At 41.9% G+C, this 15,721-nt stretch overlaps 2 protein-coding genes across 7 annotated transcripts in view; both read right to left on the bottom strand.

The window, feature by feature from the left end:
* The window catches only part of LOC136632055 (pyruvate carboxylase, mitochondrial-like), a 217,674-nt gene that overhangs the window by 125,039 nt on the left and 76,914 nt on the right, over positions 1 to 15,721 (bottom strand). The window lies entirely within an intron of this gene.
* The window catches only part of FEZ1 (fasciculation and elongation protein zeta 1), a 94,356-nt gene that overhangs the window by 20,822 nt on the left and 57,813 nt on the right, over positions 1 to 15,721 (bottom strand). For 4 of the 6 annotated variants that reach the window (XM_066606649.1, XM_066606650.1, XM_066606648.1 and 1 more), the window contains 3 exons: positions 12,894 to 12,993; positions 5,142 to 5,240; positions 2,534 to 2,699 (listed from right to left, as the gene is read on the bottom strand). In XM_066606649.1, coding sequence (XP_066462746.1) covers positions 2,534 to 2,699; positions 5,142 to 5,240; positions 12,894 to 12,993 — 365 coding nt within the window. The remainder of the gene's footprint in view (positions 1 to 2,533; positions 2,700 to 5,141; positions 5,241 to 12,893; positions 12,994 to 15,721) is intronic. The other 2 variants (XM_066606652.1, XM_066606651.1) reach the window with 1 other exon arrangement.

The following is a 15,721-nucleotide window of genomic DNA, read 5'->3' as shown; positions in this document are numbered from 1 at the left end:
AGAGCGGAGCTGGCGGACAGTGAGTGACGTTTCTGTGCGGGGCTCTGCGAGCCCCACACAGAAATAGGGCATGCCGCGATTTGTTTGCCGCACAAGATTTCTGCATAGGATTACGTTTGTTAACGCAATTCTATGGCAGCTTCCAGGGGCGGAAATTCAGCGGGAAATCCTGCTGCGGAATTTCCGCCCGTTTGCAGGCGGCCTTATTGAATATTATTCTGAGGCAATGTTTATTTGTTTGTTTATGTTTTTATTTTTGTTTATGCTACAATTTTTATAAACAGAAGATCCCCCTGCGAGGGGTGTACATCTGCAGCGCTGCTTGTAACAAAAATGTTATAAAATCTCAATAAAAAGTTTTTGGAACTAAAAAGCCCATCCCTGGGCTCCTTGGCCCCTGCCCTATAGGGACATAAACTTAGTCTATGGTGCTTATAGGTGATTACAGCGACCCTCTCCCCTCTCACCTTCTCCGCTCCCTTTCCCCAGCTCTCATTACTCACCTCACCACAATCTGCAACCTCTCCCTAACCTCTGGCACTTTTCCCTTCTCATTCAAACACTCCATTATATCCCCTCTGCTTAAAAAACCAACCCTGGACCCAAATGATGCTGCCAACTACCGACCCATCTCAAACCTCCCCTTCATCTCCAAATTACTGGAACGCCTGGTCTACTCCCGCCTTACTTGCTTTCTCTCTGACAACTTGCTCCTCGACCCCCTCCAGTCTGGTTTCCGCTCTCTACACTCGACCGAAACTGCCCTTACAAAAGTAACAAATGACCTGATGACTGCAAAGTCGAGAGGTGACTACTCCCTACTAATCCTTCTTGACCTGTCTGCTGCATTTGACACTGTCGACCATAATCTCCTTCTCACTATGCTCCACTCTATTGGTCCAAAGGATACTGCTCTCTCCTGGTTCTCTTCCTACCTCTCTGACCGCTCTTTCAGGATTTCCTTTGCTGGTTCTATCTCTGCTCCACTTCCTCTCGCTGTTTGGGTACCCCAGGCTCGGTCCTTGGTCCCCTTCTCTTCTCTATCTATACTGCCCCAATTGGACAAACCATCCACAAATTTGGCCTCCAACACCATCTCTACGCTGATGACACCCAACTATACACCTCCTCTCGTGAGATCTCTGGACCATTCCTCCAAAATATCACCGACTGTCTGTCCACTGTCTCTAACACTATGTCCTCCCTTTTTCTCAAACTAAACCTCTCTAAAACTGACCTTCTTGTCTTTCCACCTTCTAACAGACCTCCCCTCAACATCTCCATTCCAGTGTCTGGCACCATCATAACCCCCAGACGGCATGCCCGATGCCTTGGGGTCACACTGGACTCTGACCTCTCCTTTTCCCCCCCATATCCAATTTCTGGCCCAAACATGCCACATGCACCTCAGAAATATTGCTAAAATACGTCCGTTCCTAACCACGGACACGCTAAAGACGCTCGTGGTTGCACTCATCCACTCCCGGCTTGACTACTGCAACTCGCTACTCATTGGCCTCCCCTGCACTAGACTCGCTCCCCTCCTATCCATACTAAATGCAGCACCTAGACTCATTTTTCTATCCAGTCGTTATTCAGACGCCTCTGCATTATGCCAGTCGCTGCATTGGCTGCCCATCCACTGCAGAACTAAATTTAAACTCCTCTACCTCACTCACAAAGCTCTGCATGGCGCTGCGCCACCATACATCGCCTCCCTACTGTCAGTACACCACCCAGCCCGCTCACTCCGATCGGCTAACACACTCAGACTAAACACCCCTGTAATACGAACCTCACATGCTCACCTCCAGGACTTCACCAGAGCAGCACCCATCCTCTGGAATGCTCTACCCCAAGGCATCCAGACAATTCCCGATGCACGAAATTTCAGATGTGCCTTAAAAACGCACCTCTTCAGGGAAGCATACCAAATCTCCTGACCTAGTCCCTCGCCCCTCCCTATGGTGCCCCACCCTGTTTGCCTTCTAATAAATGATCTGTACATGAAATTTCCTATTGCCTGTGTTCCCCATCCCTTGCACCTCCTGTACCACCCTCAACCCATTTGTGTCTAACCCAATGTACCTCACATTGTAATTGTTGCAATTGTTGTATTGTTTTGCATTTATCCATGCCTGAAAGCGCTGCGGAATAAGTTGACGCTATACAAATAAAGATTATTATTATTATCATTATTATTACAGATTCCCTTTTAGGTTTATGATCAGCTTACATACAGCAAGCTAAGGCTGACTTCACACTATTTTGATTGGAAATTTACCGCAAATTGACATCAAATTGCAACAGTCTATCACCCTTTGTGCTGAATTGTTCAAAGTGACCATGAAAAATCATACCTATGATAGAGCTGGTACGGAATGATGCATTTTCCCAAGTGTTTGAGTCCCACAGAAATGAATACGATCCATGATTACAAATTATAACAAAAACTATACTGAAAAAACGCAAGTGTGAACCTGTAAGCCCCATGCAGCGTGACATGACGAAGAGATTGGAGATAGGTCCCTACCCTCCATGGTCCAGTTATTGTTGAAGTTCTGACTCAGCGCCTGCATTTCCTGGAGGAGAACAGTATCTGAACGAGATGAAATCTCTTCAAGGTCATTCTCCTCTTCATCCAGTTCTTCTTCAGGGTCTGGGGAGTTCTGCATCATCTCCTCAATCTCTTCAATCACCTGGAGAGGAAACTAACCTTTATTGGGCTGCAAACCATATCAAAACATCGGCAAAGAATAGTTTTTTAAGGCCTCAATCACATGACCATATTGTAATACAGACTATAATATGGTGGCATAATATGAATATGCTTCTTGTGTATACAGCATGTATCAATCAATGTTGCATCAGAATGTTCTCATGGGTATGTTCTCCCATTTTGTACATAAAAAGGACAAGTAATATGGATGGAACAACAGATCAAATAGGAAGCTTATATTATTTCAGGTTCCAATGAATTCTATAGGGTGGTACCAATACAGAAAAGAATAAGAATGTTCCATATGTGGAAAATCAACATAACCACAGCAGCCACAGTAGTAGAAAGTATGGTAGAAAGGTAGTGAGATGCTCTGTTGCTGGTAATGGTCCATGACATTCATGGCATCCGAGTCACATGGATAAACTTTCATATATGAAGCAAGAATTGAGTCTATTTTAAATTTCCATCACTGCAATGATAAACCAACACACTTATCCTGGACTCGCTAGAAGCAGTTTTGCTTTATATGTCCATCATACCTGTGTCCACATACAAACGCTCTCGCACACATCACTTATTACAGGCAACCAAACGGGGATCCTATGAAAATGGGACTCTCCAATTTTAGAGGACTGGCTTGTGAAAATAGCTGTAACACAGGAAATAGAGGAATTGATCGCCCCATACTCAAGAAGCCTTAACTAGATGCGTGAATACTTTGTTGCATTGGCATACCTTTAAGTTATCGTTGACATATTGCACTCTCATGTGTTAGTTTATTTCTAAAACATGACCTGCTTGCTTTTTAGATGCCCTGGAGTGTGTACCCCCTTACATGTATTACCTATTTGGAGCCATAGTATTCAGTACTTTTTGTTTTTTACAATTCTCTGGGGATCAAGTCCCTCTGAGGTTAAGCTCTTCCTTTCCCTATCTTCTGCCTCCAATCCACATCTCTCTCCTCTTACCCACTTACCTAATTGTTTCTTGGCTGGAGCTCACTTCTTGGGGGCTTGCTCACCCAAGGACTCAGGTTTTAGAAACAATTGATTTGTGCATGCCTGGATTCATTTAAATAAGGAAGATGGAACAATACCTCTGCAGCGCCACCTATTGGATGGCAGCATTCCTGAAAATCAGTGTTAGACCCTTTATACAAGTCTTTATAACACTGATTAGGAATTGAAAACCAAAAGCCAGAAAACCATACACAGACAGCTGTTTCAGGGTTATTACCCCTCATCACTAGCCAAGCCAGAAACCTACTAGTTATAAAGACCTGTATAAAGAGTCTGGCACGGATTTGCAGAAATGCTGCAATCCAATAGGTGGCGCTGCAGAGGTATTGTTCTATATTTGCATATTTCCCAGGTAAGCAAGCATGGCCTTATAAGTCTCTTCACTCACCTCCTAGATGCTATCCTTAAGGAGACATGATACCATTCCCAACCTGCATTCATTTATGTATGGTTTGGATTGCACTCTGGGTATTTAGGTCATTTCTTGTCTAGTCTACATATTATACTTGTTTTTTTCAGGACCCCATGCGTGGATTGGGACTGGTTTTTCCTTTATTTTAGATGTATACTCCACTTGGTTGTGCCTATTTTTTCTGTGTTTTTCCCATTATAAAACCAATAAATGTACAAATGTGACAAAAAAGGATGAAGCCAGGATAGAGCTAAAAGGCTGGTAAGAGTCACGTCTATTACTGTCAGTTCCAATCATTTCCGTTACATTCAGTGATATTCCAGTACAAGCAACAACCACCGGATTAAAGACGAGCATCCGACCCTCAACTTTTAACCTGGATTCTGGAAAATGTCTTAATGTAAAATAGAAGAAATCAGAGATGGAAACAAATAACAACAATATAGCATTGTAGTTAATGCTGGACATACAGTTGTGGTCAACATTATTGGCACCCCTGAATATTAAAGGGGTTGTTCGGATGTGGATGATTTTTTATTACAAATGCTTCCAACCATTTATTCCCCTGGTAATCCAGTTCGATGAAACGAAGTGACAGGTGAGCGACTTCTCACTCAGTGTAAATAGGCAGTCAGTGGCTGTACATACATGGGTCGATTATCACCCGAATATGCTGTTTCAAGCAATAATTCATGTGATACTCTCCCCTTGTAAAGGTACCTTAAGGACTTTTACCCACTAGCGTTTTTTTAACGCTGCGATATCGCAGCATTTTTTCCAAACAGACTTTCTGTCAAAAATCGCACAAAAATCGCAAAAGCACAAACTTGCGATTTTTGTGCGATGTGGTTTTAACATTAGAAGGTCCCATTGAAAAAAAAAAACCGCAGCAATATCGCAGCGTTAAAAGAACGCTAGTGGGTAAAAGCCCTTAGATTGTTGCGGCTATAGAATGTCAGTCATGTTTACACGTTACTTCCTACCGCACCTGGCCCGTTACCTGGTCAGCGGTTAGCAGGGGCTCCTCATTGATACCAGAATCATTCTCGCTCTTCTCATTCAGTTCTTCCTCCTCTTTTTCATGGAACTGAAAATGGATGGAAAGATTTCATTAGGAAAGTCGGTTCCTGAATTATAGGAAAACATGATTGTTTTAGTGCACCAGTAATTAAACCTCTCTGACAGATATTGAGGGTCACCATCATCCCATCTTCCATCACCCCTGGGATCACAAGAGAACTTATCACACTGATGAAGAAGATAAATAAGACCGAGTATCTTTGCCTACAATGCCAGAACTGTCCTGCATAATATCCAATCAGCAGATGGGTAATGTGACAACTAGAAGATAAATCACAGAGTTCTGCGGAGCAGTTTGCTGCCTGAGTTTCCTTTAGTAAAAAGAAAATGTTGCAAGCAGCGTCTGATGAGCTCTGGCTGAGGAAAATCTGTTCGGAGTGACCCCCACTACACCAAAGCCATTCATTTTAACAAGACTAAGGGGAAGACAAGCAGCAGCAAGAACGTCTGTGATACCGATGCTGTAAAGACTTGGGACCTTCTAGAAATGCCTATGCACTTTTGTAACTAATTACTTTTGTTGTCCCAATGCATCTGCAATAAAATATTAAACTCTATTGATTATAATCCCCTACTGCTATATGTATACAGACCGGTGTGTCTCCATACTGTAGCTATAGGCTAGATCTGTGTGTAAGCAGATCCTGCAGGCAACGATCAGCAGAAAAATCACTCAAATCAGCAGTTTCCAGCAATAGTTGTCCCGTGTTGAGCAGACAGATTACTTGATAAGAAATCGCTCATTAATTGTTATTCGCTTAGTTTTAGCTCATTGAAACAAAGTAAATAATGAGCGACTTCTCGCCAGTGTAAATAAGCAGTCTTTCGGCTTTGAAGGACTGCCTGTTCACAGTGAGTGGCGGCGGTAGAGATCTCCGGCGCGCTCCGCCTACATTCACTGACACTCCGCTGTTTTTCCCTTTGTTTATCTCTTTTTTTCTGTTTTAAAAGACAAGTCTTATAATTGGTTCATTCTGGTCTTGTGAAAAGCCAAATCATTTTGCAGCGTTGTGCCGGGTACATATGCCAGACAGCTGGAAGTTTTGCATTATTTATGCCCGGATAAAAGAATTTTATGGTATTCATAAAGATAATCTTTCTTCTAGTCTATATTTCCCTTCACTAAATCTACTGACAGGTTGCAATGGCTGGACCTGGTTAGTGTCACCGCTGAAAAGCAATACACTGGTTTATCACAACTGATGATACCTAGTGCCGCTTATCTCCAGAAACAATAAGATCACCTATGGAAACCCAAGTTTGAGTAGACATCCAGGTGTGTCAGGCAGCTGCCATAGGTGTAGTTTTAGAGAGGTGCTTGCAAATATTTAGGATTAGAAAAACAAGACAAAAGTTAGTAATGCCACACAGCAGAGTAAAAAGATTTCTTATTGTGAAATCCTATGTGCTCCTTAAAGGGAGCCTCCATCACCTATAAGCACCATAAACCAAGTTCATGGGGTTATAGGACAGGGGTTGAGGAGTTGTTTGGAGATGTGTTTCTTATACTTATCTGGCTGTCTTGGAACACGGCGAGCGTTCCTTTCATCAGACTCATCTTCACATAGGCATAGAGAACACCGTGTGTATACGAGCACTGGAGAGTTGGATGGACCCATGTGTGTTGATCAAAATATGTGCAAAGACCCTGCATTTCTATGTGGTTAGTGTATATATATATATATATATATATATATATATATATATATATATATATATATATATATATATGTGTGTTCTGTTGTCACTGGTGTTGCCACCAGTTTCTAGGGCTGACGGCGATGAAACGGGGAGCTAGGTGAGAATAACAAGCATGTCCTCGGACTCCTTGACCCCTGTCCTATAAGCCCATAAACTTAGTTTATGATGCCTATAGGTGATAATAGATTACCGTTTCCTGCCCCCTAAGTTTAGGAGCAAAGAACAGAATCCGCTCATGGCTGCTGCAGGATAATTGCACCCACTAGGAACTGGCACAGGTGTAGGGCAGAGGAGACGCCAGCCGGCTCCCAGGTAAGTGTAATCCAGAGGTAGCTTCACCACCAAAATATTATGTTTCTTTAAAAGTTCATGCTTTATTCAAGGAAGTTTAAAACAAGGTGTATACATGTGAGACTTAAGAAATACACCACAGGGTCCTTCATCACCACAGGGTGTTAATCAGACACTATGGAATTTATAAGTATTGTAAATCAGAGAGCATGTTAGGAAAGGGGGGGTCAGGAAGAAAAACAGAAAAATATAAATGCACAAAAAAGCCTAAACATATTAATAAATATTAGAGATGAGCGAGCGTACTCGGAAAAGCACTACTCGCTCGAGTAATTTGCTTTATCCGAGTATCGCTGTGCTCGTCCCTGAAGATTCGGGTGCCGCTGCGGCTGACAGGTGAGTCGCAGTGGGGAGCAGGGGAGAGCGGGCGGGAGAGAGGGAGAGAAAGATCTCCCCTCCGTTCCTCCCCGCTCTCCCCTGCAGCTCCCCGCTCCGTGCCGGCACCCGAATCTTCAGGGACGAGCACAGCGATACTCGGATAAAGCAAATTACTCGAGCGAGTAGTGCTTTTCCGAGTACGCTCGCTCATCTCTAATAAATATACATGAAATCAGTGCGATAATCAATCCCCTAGGTGCCCGTGTACCCAAGGGTAAGATCCAATAACCTGGTGACACCAAGAGATTTCTGTGCTCGGCAGTACCTGCTTGCATTATAAAGGTTTTTATTGAGAAGGCAACAAATGTTTATGCAGATTTGTACATTAAACAGTGTTTTTCATCTGCAGACGGTAATATGACCAACCCAATTACAACATATCAACTGTGATGCTACACATGTTGTGCACATTACGGCCTGATGAGCGATCCTTACAAGTGCAGGGCATAGAACATGTTCAGTGACCAATGAGAGAGGGCAAATTCCCTTATTATGCGTAAAACTTAGTGGATCTTAACCCTTAGTACACGGGTACTTGGGGGATGGAAGTCTGGCATGGATTTCATCTATATTAATATGTTTATAGTTTTTTTTGAGTATTTCTATTTTGCTGCTTTGCATTTGTTTTGATTTGGATGATTTTCTCTGGTGTTTTCTTGTTTTTCTTCCTTCTTTCCCGTAATCAGTCTTCTCCTTCTCTCCATTTTCCTCTAAAGCTCTCTGACTAAGGGCTCATTCACATGACCGTCATTTGGGCGCATATTACCCACACGATGCATGTGCACGTGATACGCAGTTGAGTGTAGTCGAGGAAGGTACATGGACTTTCGTTGATCCGTTCACATTAGCGTATAAATACATATCATGCAGTGAGAGCCCCATACATTTGTACGGGTAACATATGCAATGCTGTATACATTGCATATGGGCGACGAGTGGGAAATTAGAAAAAAAAAAAAAAAAGTCAAAAGTCACACTGTGAATGAGAGCGTGTGTGAGATACGCTGTCATGCGCAGTGAACTCGTAGCCATACGCGGCGCTAGCCGGCTCTTCACCGGCTCACACAGACCGGTAAAACGCTGCGTGACCCACGCAGCTTTTTTTGCATACGGTCATGTGACTGAGCCCTTACTTATGAATGTCAAAGTGCCTGTTTAACACCCTATTATGATGAAGGACGCGATGGGTCAGATATGTGCGAATGTGGGTGTTTCTTTAAGTCTCAGATATATACACCAGGTTTTAAACTTACCTGAATAAGGCAGGAACTTTTAAAGAAATGTATCCACATACTTAGGGGTTGTTATATAACCAGCTTTACTTCATCGTCTGCACGTACTCTTGTGTTCACCTTAGAATACAAACCAGTCCTGACCCTATAAATCCAATTTTGTATACTGTTTTAGTTATTTGGCCATTTTTGGATATTTTTCTTTCTAGGGCACATTCAGACGGCCGTATTTTTGAGCCATAATTGCCTATGGGGCTATTCATATGGCCAATTTTTCCTGTGTTTCCTTGTTTGTTTTCATGGACAGAATAGTACATGCAATTTGTGCCTTTTTCTAGGGCACAAATGGACACGGCTGTGTGGAAACCGACGTACGTGTCCCCGTTTGCAGCGCCCGCATTACTATAACTTTGTGATTGTTGAACCGTTTCTGCATCTCATCTGCCAGTAAATGACTTCTGTCTGCAAGGTCAGCACGTACAAAACATCCGGCTCTTACACAAGAAACTCCGTACATTACTTCCCATTTGAAGTATTCCCTCAAGAACAGAAAAGAGAGTCCAAGAGAGTCTGAGTGTGCAATCCAGTCCAAAGTGCCTTTGACAATGGACAGAACTCACAATATGCAAAACATAATTGCTGTTAAACCCGAGTAATGGATTCTTATCTGCCGGCCTCATTGATAATGTCATCCCTTTACAAGTAGGGAAAACACAGCACTAAGTAACCGGTAAGAACATCCACATAGCGGACATTACTTTAATCGAGAAAATCTGAGTTTACTCTTTAGTGAGCTTCATTAATACTCAAGTAGAGTGTATAAATTGTGTTAGTCAGAGACGGCAGAGCATGGAAGAGGATAAACTCTGTGGCATTCTTTAAATCTCTAGATCATGCTCTCCATGTACCAGGCAGAACTTAGGTGCACTTGCACACATAGATGATTGCTCAAAATTAGTCAGAAACTGACCGTTTTGAGCCATCATTTTGCATTGGTACTAATGAGCTAATCAGCCCTTTAGTACTTCATTTGCATGTATTTAGAGAACAGCGGGTGGTCTGTTCTCTAAATACATTACTATTGTTCTCCATTGAGACAGCAGCTGTTAAAGAATATCAGTGCTGCCCACGGAGAACTCAGCGTGTGGTCCCTCTTATCAGGGACAAGGATTTCACGCGGACCTGAAGTCAGCGATGGACGAAAAGCGCATGGTAAGTGCATGATGGGCACACATTTACACACAACGATTATCGCTCAAAGGATGGCTTTTTTAGCGAATTTTGAGCGATAATCGCTGTGTGTAAAGGGGCCTTAAGTTCATGAGGACATTTGGAGGTAGAGTAGGGGGATTAGACGTTTGAGATCAGTCAACGGACTCTTTCCTGAAGGCCCCTACCCACTCCAATGGTCATTTGGGTACTAGGAGAAGTAGCTGCTGAATAGTGGTCAATAAACTAGGCAACATCTGTTATAGTAAAACCATATCATTTCTTTTCAATTTCAATTGGGGAATTTATATATGAGTCAAACTGCATGTTGTCAGATACACAAAAAATACGGTTGTGTATTTAGTTCCACTGAATAACATTGAATGAGGCCTAACACAAACTTATTTCATATGTATATTTTCTCAGTCTTGTCACATCCTTGAATGTATCACAGATGCCTCATAACACAGCTAGATGTTCGCGTCCGGATTACAGCTGGAAGCCAGACTGCAGGTCTTACGTCCCAAACTAACAGCATCATATGGGGAACTGCTAGGGGAAAGTGATATGCAAAAAGACCTGGGGGTACTAGTGGATTGTAGATTAAACTGGAGCAACCAATGCCAGTCAGCTGCTGCAAAAGCTAATAAAGTCTTGGGGTGCATTAAAAGAGGTATAGGGGCGAGGGACGGGAACATTATTCTACCGCTATATAAGGCACTTATCAGACACCACATGGAATACTGCGCACAGTTCTGGACACCGGTGCTCAGGAAAGATGTTACAGTGCTGGAGGGGGTTCAAAGAAGAGACTAAACTAATACATGGAATGACGGGACTGGAATACCCAGAGAGGCTAACAAAACTGGGATTATTTACCCTGGAAAAAAGACGGCTAAGGGGCGACCAAATAACTATGTATAAATCCATGAGGGGACACTACAAGGATATCTCCCATGATCTGTATACCCAGGACTGCGACGATAACAAGAGGGCATCCGCTACGTCTAGAAGAAAGCAGGTTTCATCGCCAACACAGAAAAGGGTTCTTTACTGTAAGAGCAGTGAGACTGTGGAACTCTCTGCCTGAGGATGTGGTGATGGCAAAATCCATAGAGTTTAAAAGGGGACTTGATGTCTTTCTAGAGGGGAAGGATATTACAGGATATAAATCTTAGGTTAATTGTTAATCCGGGTATACAGCAGGTAGGAACTGTATATTAGGGGTTGATCCAGGGATTAGTCTGATTTCCATTTGGGAGTCGGGAAGGAATTTTCCCTCAAGTGGGCTAATTGGCTCCTGCCTTTTAGGGTTTTTGCCTTCCTCTGGATCAACAACATAGGAGGATAAACAGGCTGAACTAGATGGACATCGTCTTCATTCGGCCTTACATACTATGTTACTATATGGATCTATGCAGCCACTATAACGATTCTAAAATGTGACTGCTCCACGGCCAGCTTACTAAGGCCCAACACTGACCATGGGCGTAAAGATGACTAACAATCCAAGCGATCTCTATGGTTTAATCGCTGCGTCTGTTATACAAATGAACATCTTGTCTTGTTGCTGCTTTAGGGAGAGGAACATTTCTTACTATGAAGTTTTCCAAATATAATTCAATGGAGGCTGAAATGTTGGACTATTGATTAATACTGCGGCTTCCATGGCTATACTGATACTAGTAATATTAGGAAATTATAGTACTAGTGTTTTTGGTGGCGCAATGCGCCACACAGCTCTTCTACATGCACATCACACACACACAGCTCTGTAACGTAACTTTCGCATATGAGCTGCATGTGTTTTACGAACTTCAGCTGGTGGCTAAGGGTACATGGTGACTAGTCACTGTATCATGTAAGCTGCATGATCATACAGGGATCAGGAACATTTTTAAAGTATTTGCTAGTTCAATGGTGCTGAAAAAAAGTTGGTTCCAAACAACAGAAATTTGTCCCAATGGTCCAGGCACTACATGCAGAATAAACCTCGGGGGGGGGGGGGGAATAATATTTCCCAAGTAGAAATTAATTTTCCAATGGTTCAAAAATTAAGTAAGATCAAGGAGAAAGGAGGCAAAATTTCCTGCTAAATCTCTGTCAGCTATGAACTTACTTAAAACAAATACGTCTTTCCCGTCACTTTTTTTTTTCTTTAAGAGAATGTAGTAATTATATTTGTTAACTACAATCAGATAATGATACATTCTTTTTTCGAATGTGTTTTTATTTTCTCATAGTTTTTTAAAAATAATTTCTGTACATGATTATTACAGAAGCTATTTTTCCAGTGCTGCTTTTAAAGAAGTTGTCCCACTTCTGGCAGTTTGGTGCAACTCTGTACATGGCCCAGTGGCCTGGGATGGTACTGCAAGCTAAGTCCTACTGATGTAAATGATATTAAACCTGCAATACCAACCCAGTCCACTGCACCACATACAGAGCTGTCTGCTTCCTGCAGCAAAACAGCGAGAATTGGGACCACCTCTTTGGTGGCAACCAGAGGTTTGCCTTCATCAGGCATAATTATTTACTTGTCCAGTGCTAAAACGCATAGCATTTAACTTTAATTTTTCATGTGCTTATTATTTAATTTTTAAACTATTGGCTTTTTCTGCTGCCTTTTTAATCAGATGAGTAAATTAATGGTCATCTCTGCTCACTTTGTCTGGTCTCATGACATTTCAGATCATGCATGAAACACACTTAACTTTTAAAATTGGATTATTGGATTTTACTATATAAAATATTATAGAGAAAGTATAAATGTGTAGATTTGTAAATACCTCAGTGTCGGACAAGTTACCGTTCAGCAGCTCTTCACTCTGCTCTCTCCATCTTTCACCATTTAATGGAATGTAGTTGTCAGTGAGGGCGTCCCAGACTCTGTGAATGGAAGAAACTGGTCAGTAAGAAAGAATGGACCAGCCGTGCCCCGAGGACAATCATGTCCGTGCCAAGAAAATGAAAGGACAGTAAACAGTAAAAGTGCACAACACCAGGCAATTATTGCATACTGTACATAGTGTGGATGGCCTTCCTCATATGTACAAAACTCTAGATTGTTGCAAGAGAACCAGAATTACTTACAAGAATAGATAACTGTATTAAGAAAAAACAGGTGAAAGGGAGGGGAGTGTCTTAAGCGGCCATTCTGCCAGTACTGTACTGGTCAACACTTCCTCTCCCACCCATCCCATACTGCCTTGCATAAACCCTGCTCCAATCGGCTGCAAAGCAGCATCTGAATGCCCGCCTGTCTGTTGCATATAGTAACTAGCAGTGTCCACATGTCCCTGCTACTAGAGAAGCTAAATGCCTAACAAGCAGCAGTGGATTACAAAGGGGCTGGAAGTGAGATCCCTAGTGGCAGGCTCTTCCAACATGATTTTTAGCGGTAAAACAAAAATTTTTTTTAACACAAGTATATTAGAAATATATTGATACACAAAGTGTTACATGAGCATAAATTGTGTGAAAAATTAGTGTCCCATTGAACACATCACTGAAATCAATCTGTTCTCTTCAGGTCACGACATGCTGTTTCATAGTAATATCACCCTATGAAGAGGGTTCATTCATGGGGGCGTATGCGTATTTGGCCATATACACACGGGCGTATTTGCATTGTGGAATCTACGGCGGGCGTCCGCCTCTGGATTCCACTGCAAATACTGCCCATTCACAGTAAACAGGCAATCAGACAGATGAACGACTGCCCATTTACACACGACGATCGTCGTTCAGTTTTTATGTATATATAAATTGAACGATGAACAAAAAGTGACCAAATTATCATTCGTAGTTCAGTCTCTGCATACATTTACACTGAACGAATAACTGTTCAGATTCTCACTGGATCGTGGAAATCCCAACGATCAACCCATGTAAGAAAAACATTAAGATAAGAATAACAGGAAGTGAAAGAGGGTAATGTCTCTTGCTGCTTCGGTACTTGTGGGTTATCACCTGAATAATATTATAAATATTTATGTTTTGGGGAAATAAAAAGTTTACAAAATAAATAGTGGGGGTTTTTTTTACGCATATGTATTGGTGAAACATTTGTGAAAGTAATTTAGAAAAAGGTGACAGATGGGCAAGTACCACAAAATCTGATGTTTTCTCTATATGCAGTGTACAAAAGATATTACAGCAGCTGGTCTCCACCTATCAGCTGAGAGAAAACTGAAAATGAAAGATGGAGTCTGCAGAGGGAAAAACTGGTGAAAAATATCACAATACAAGCCCTATATGTTGTGTGATTCCTCATGTACACACACAACTGCCTATTCTGTAAAGTAAACCTTAAGGATCAACCACCTGTACCACAGAAGAGATATCCAAAAAGGTACATAAATGATAGCATAATAAATCCAAAATAAGGAAAATATTTCCATAAAATATCAAAATAATTACAGATGCAAAACCAAGGATTCTTTCAGAGTTATTTTCCAATATCTTTACAGGAAAATATTTTACAGTCGACAGAGAATAAGACCACAGCAATAACCAAATAGGCAACAAATCCTTTGTCATCAATGAATGGTCTGAGGATGCTATTAAAAATTTCAGACTACGGCATTCTGTCACGCTTTGTTAGATATATATGTATGTTTACAGTATAGGCTTCTGGCTACAAGAGTGGCATTAAAATATAGTGAACAGAGTTTTTCCCAAACCTACTAGTATACCATATAATGTGCACCTTGCGCATAGTCAGGCACTTTTACTTAAGCTTTTCTGTAAAATACTTGGCTAGTATGGGCTGTATTCACAAAGTGCACCTTTATGAACTATTTTCCGTGATGTTTACTAAAATGAAGCAAATGAAAAAGAGAAAATGTCATAAGAATGTCAGGCAGCTGTTGTTATTACATTATTAAAGCTCCCAATTTTCTGAAATGTGACAATACTACACTAGATAGTATTTAGCCTATATTAAAGGAGTTGTCCAATTGTACCCCTTTTTGCTGCAGGAAGCAGACAGCACCGTACATTCTGCAGTGGCCCAGATTGGTACTGCAAGGTGAGTCCCATTCATTTCAATAGGAGTGCAGTACCAACTTGGGTCACTGTGTAATGTACAGAGCTGTCTGCTTCCTGCAGCAAAACAGCTGTGACAACCCCTTTAAATGGAATCTGTCACCTACTTTTAGCACTATAAGCTAAGCTTATGGAGTGAAAGTAGTTTATCTGTGGAGCCCGAGGATGCAAATTTCATACTTACCTTCCCATCTCCTGGTTTCCCTGATAAGCAGCACACTAAGTAGTCCGCCTGTTCTAATCTTATAGTGGTTGGACTACTTTGCAGTACCGCTGAATGCATTCAGCTGTCACACCGGAGGAACGACGGGGAAGGCAAATATAAAACTTACATCCTCGAGTCGCCCACTTTCAGCCCGTAAGCTTAGCTCAGCTAAAAGCAGGTGACAGATTCCATTTAAGGACAATGGAAACCAGTATGAGCAGACCAAAGAGTGCCACAACCTGTAATTCAAGTGATTGTAAGGGTTGCAGTACCAGTACTACCCACAGACACCTTTGTTGGGAGATACATTAACCCTTTCCAGTCCACTGTCTGACGTCTGAAGACATTCTGATTGAAGGCTGT

Source organism: Eleutherodactylus coqui, chromosome 6 (assembly GCF_035609145.1).
Source record: "Eleutherodactylus coqui strain aEleCoq1 chromosome 6, aEleCoq1.hap1, whole genome shotgun sequence".
NCBI lineage: Eukaryota > Metazoa > Chordata > Amphibia > Anura > Eleutherodactylidae > Eleutherodactylus > Eleutherodactylus coqui.
This window is presented reverse-complemented; position numbering and strand designations above follow the sequence as displayed.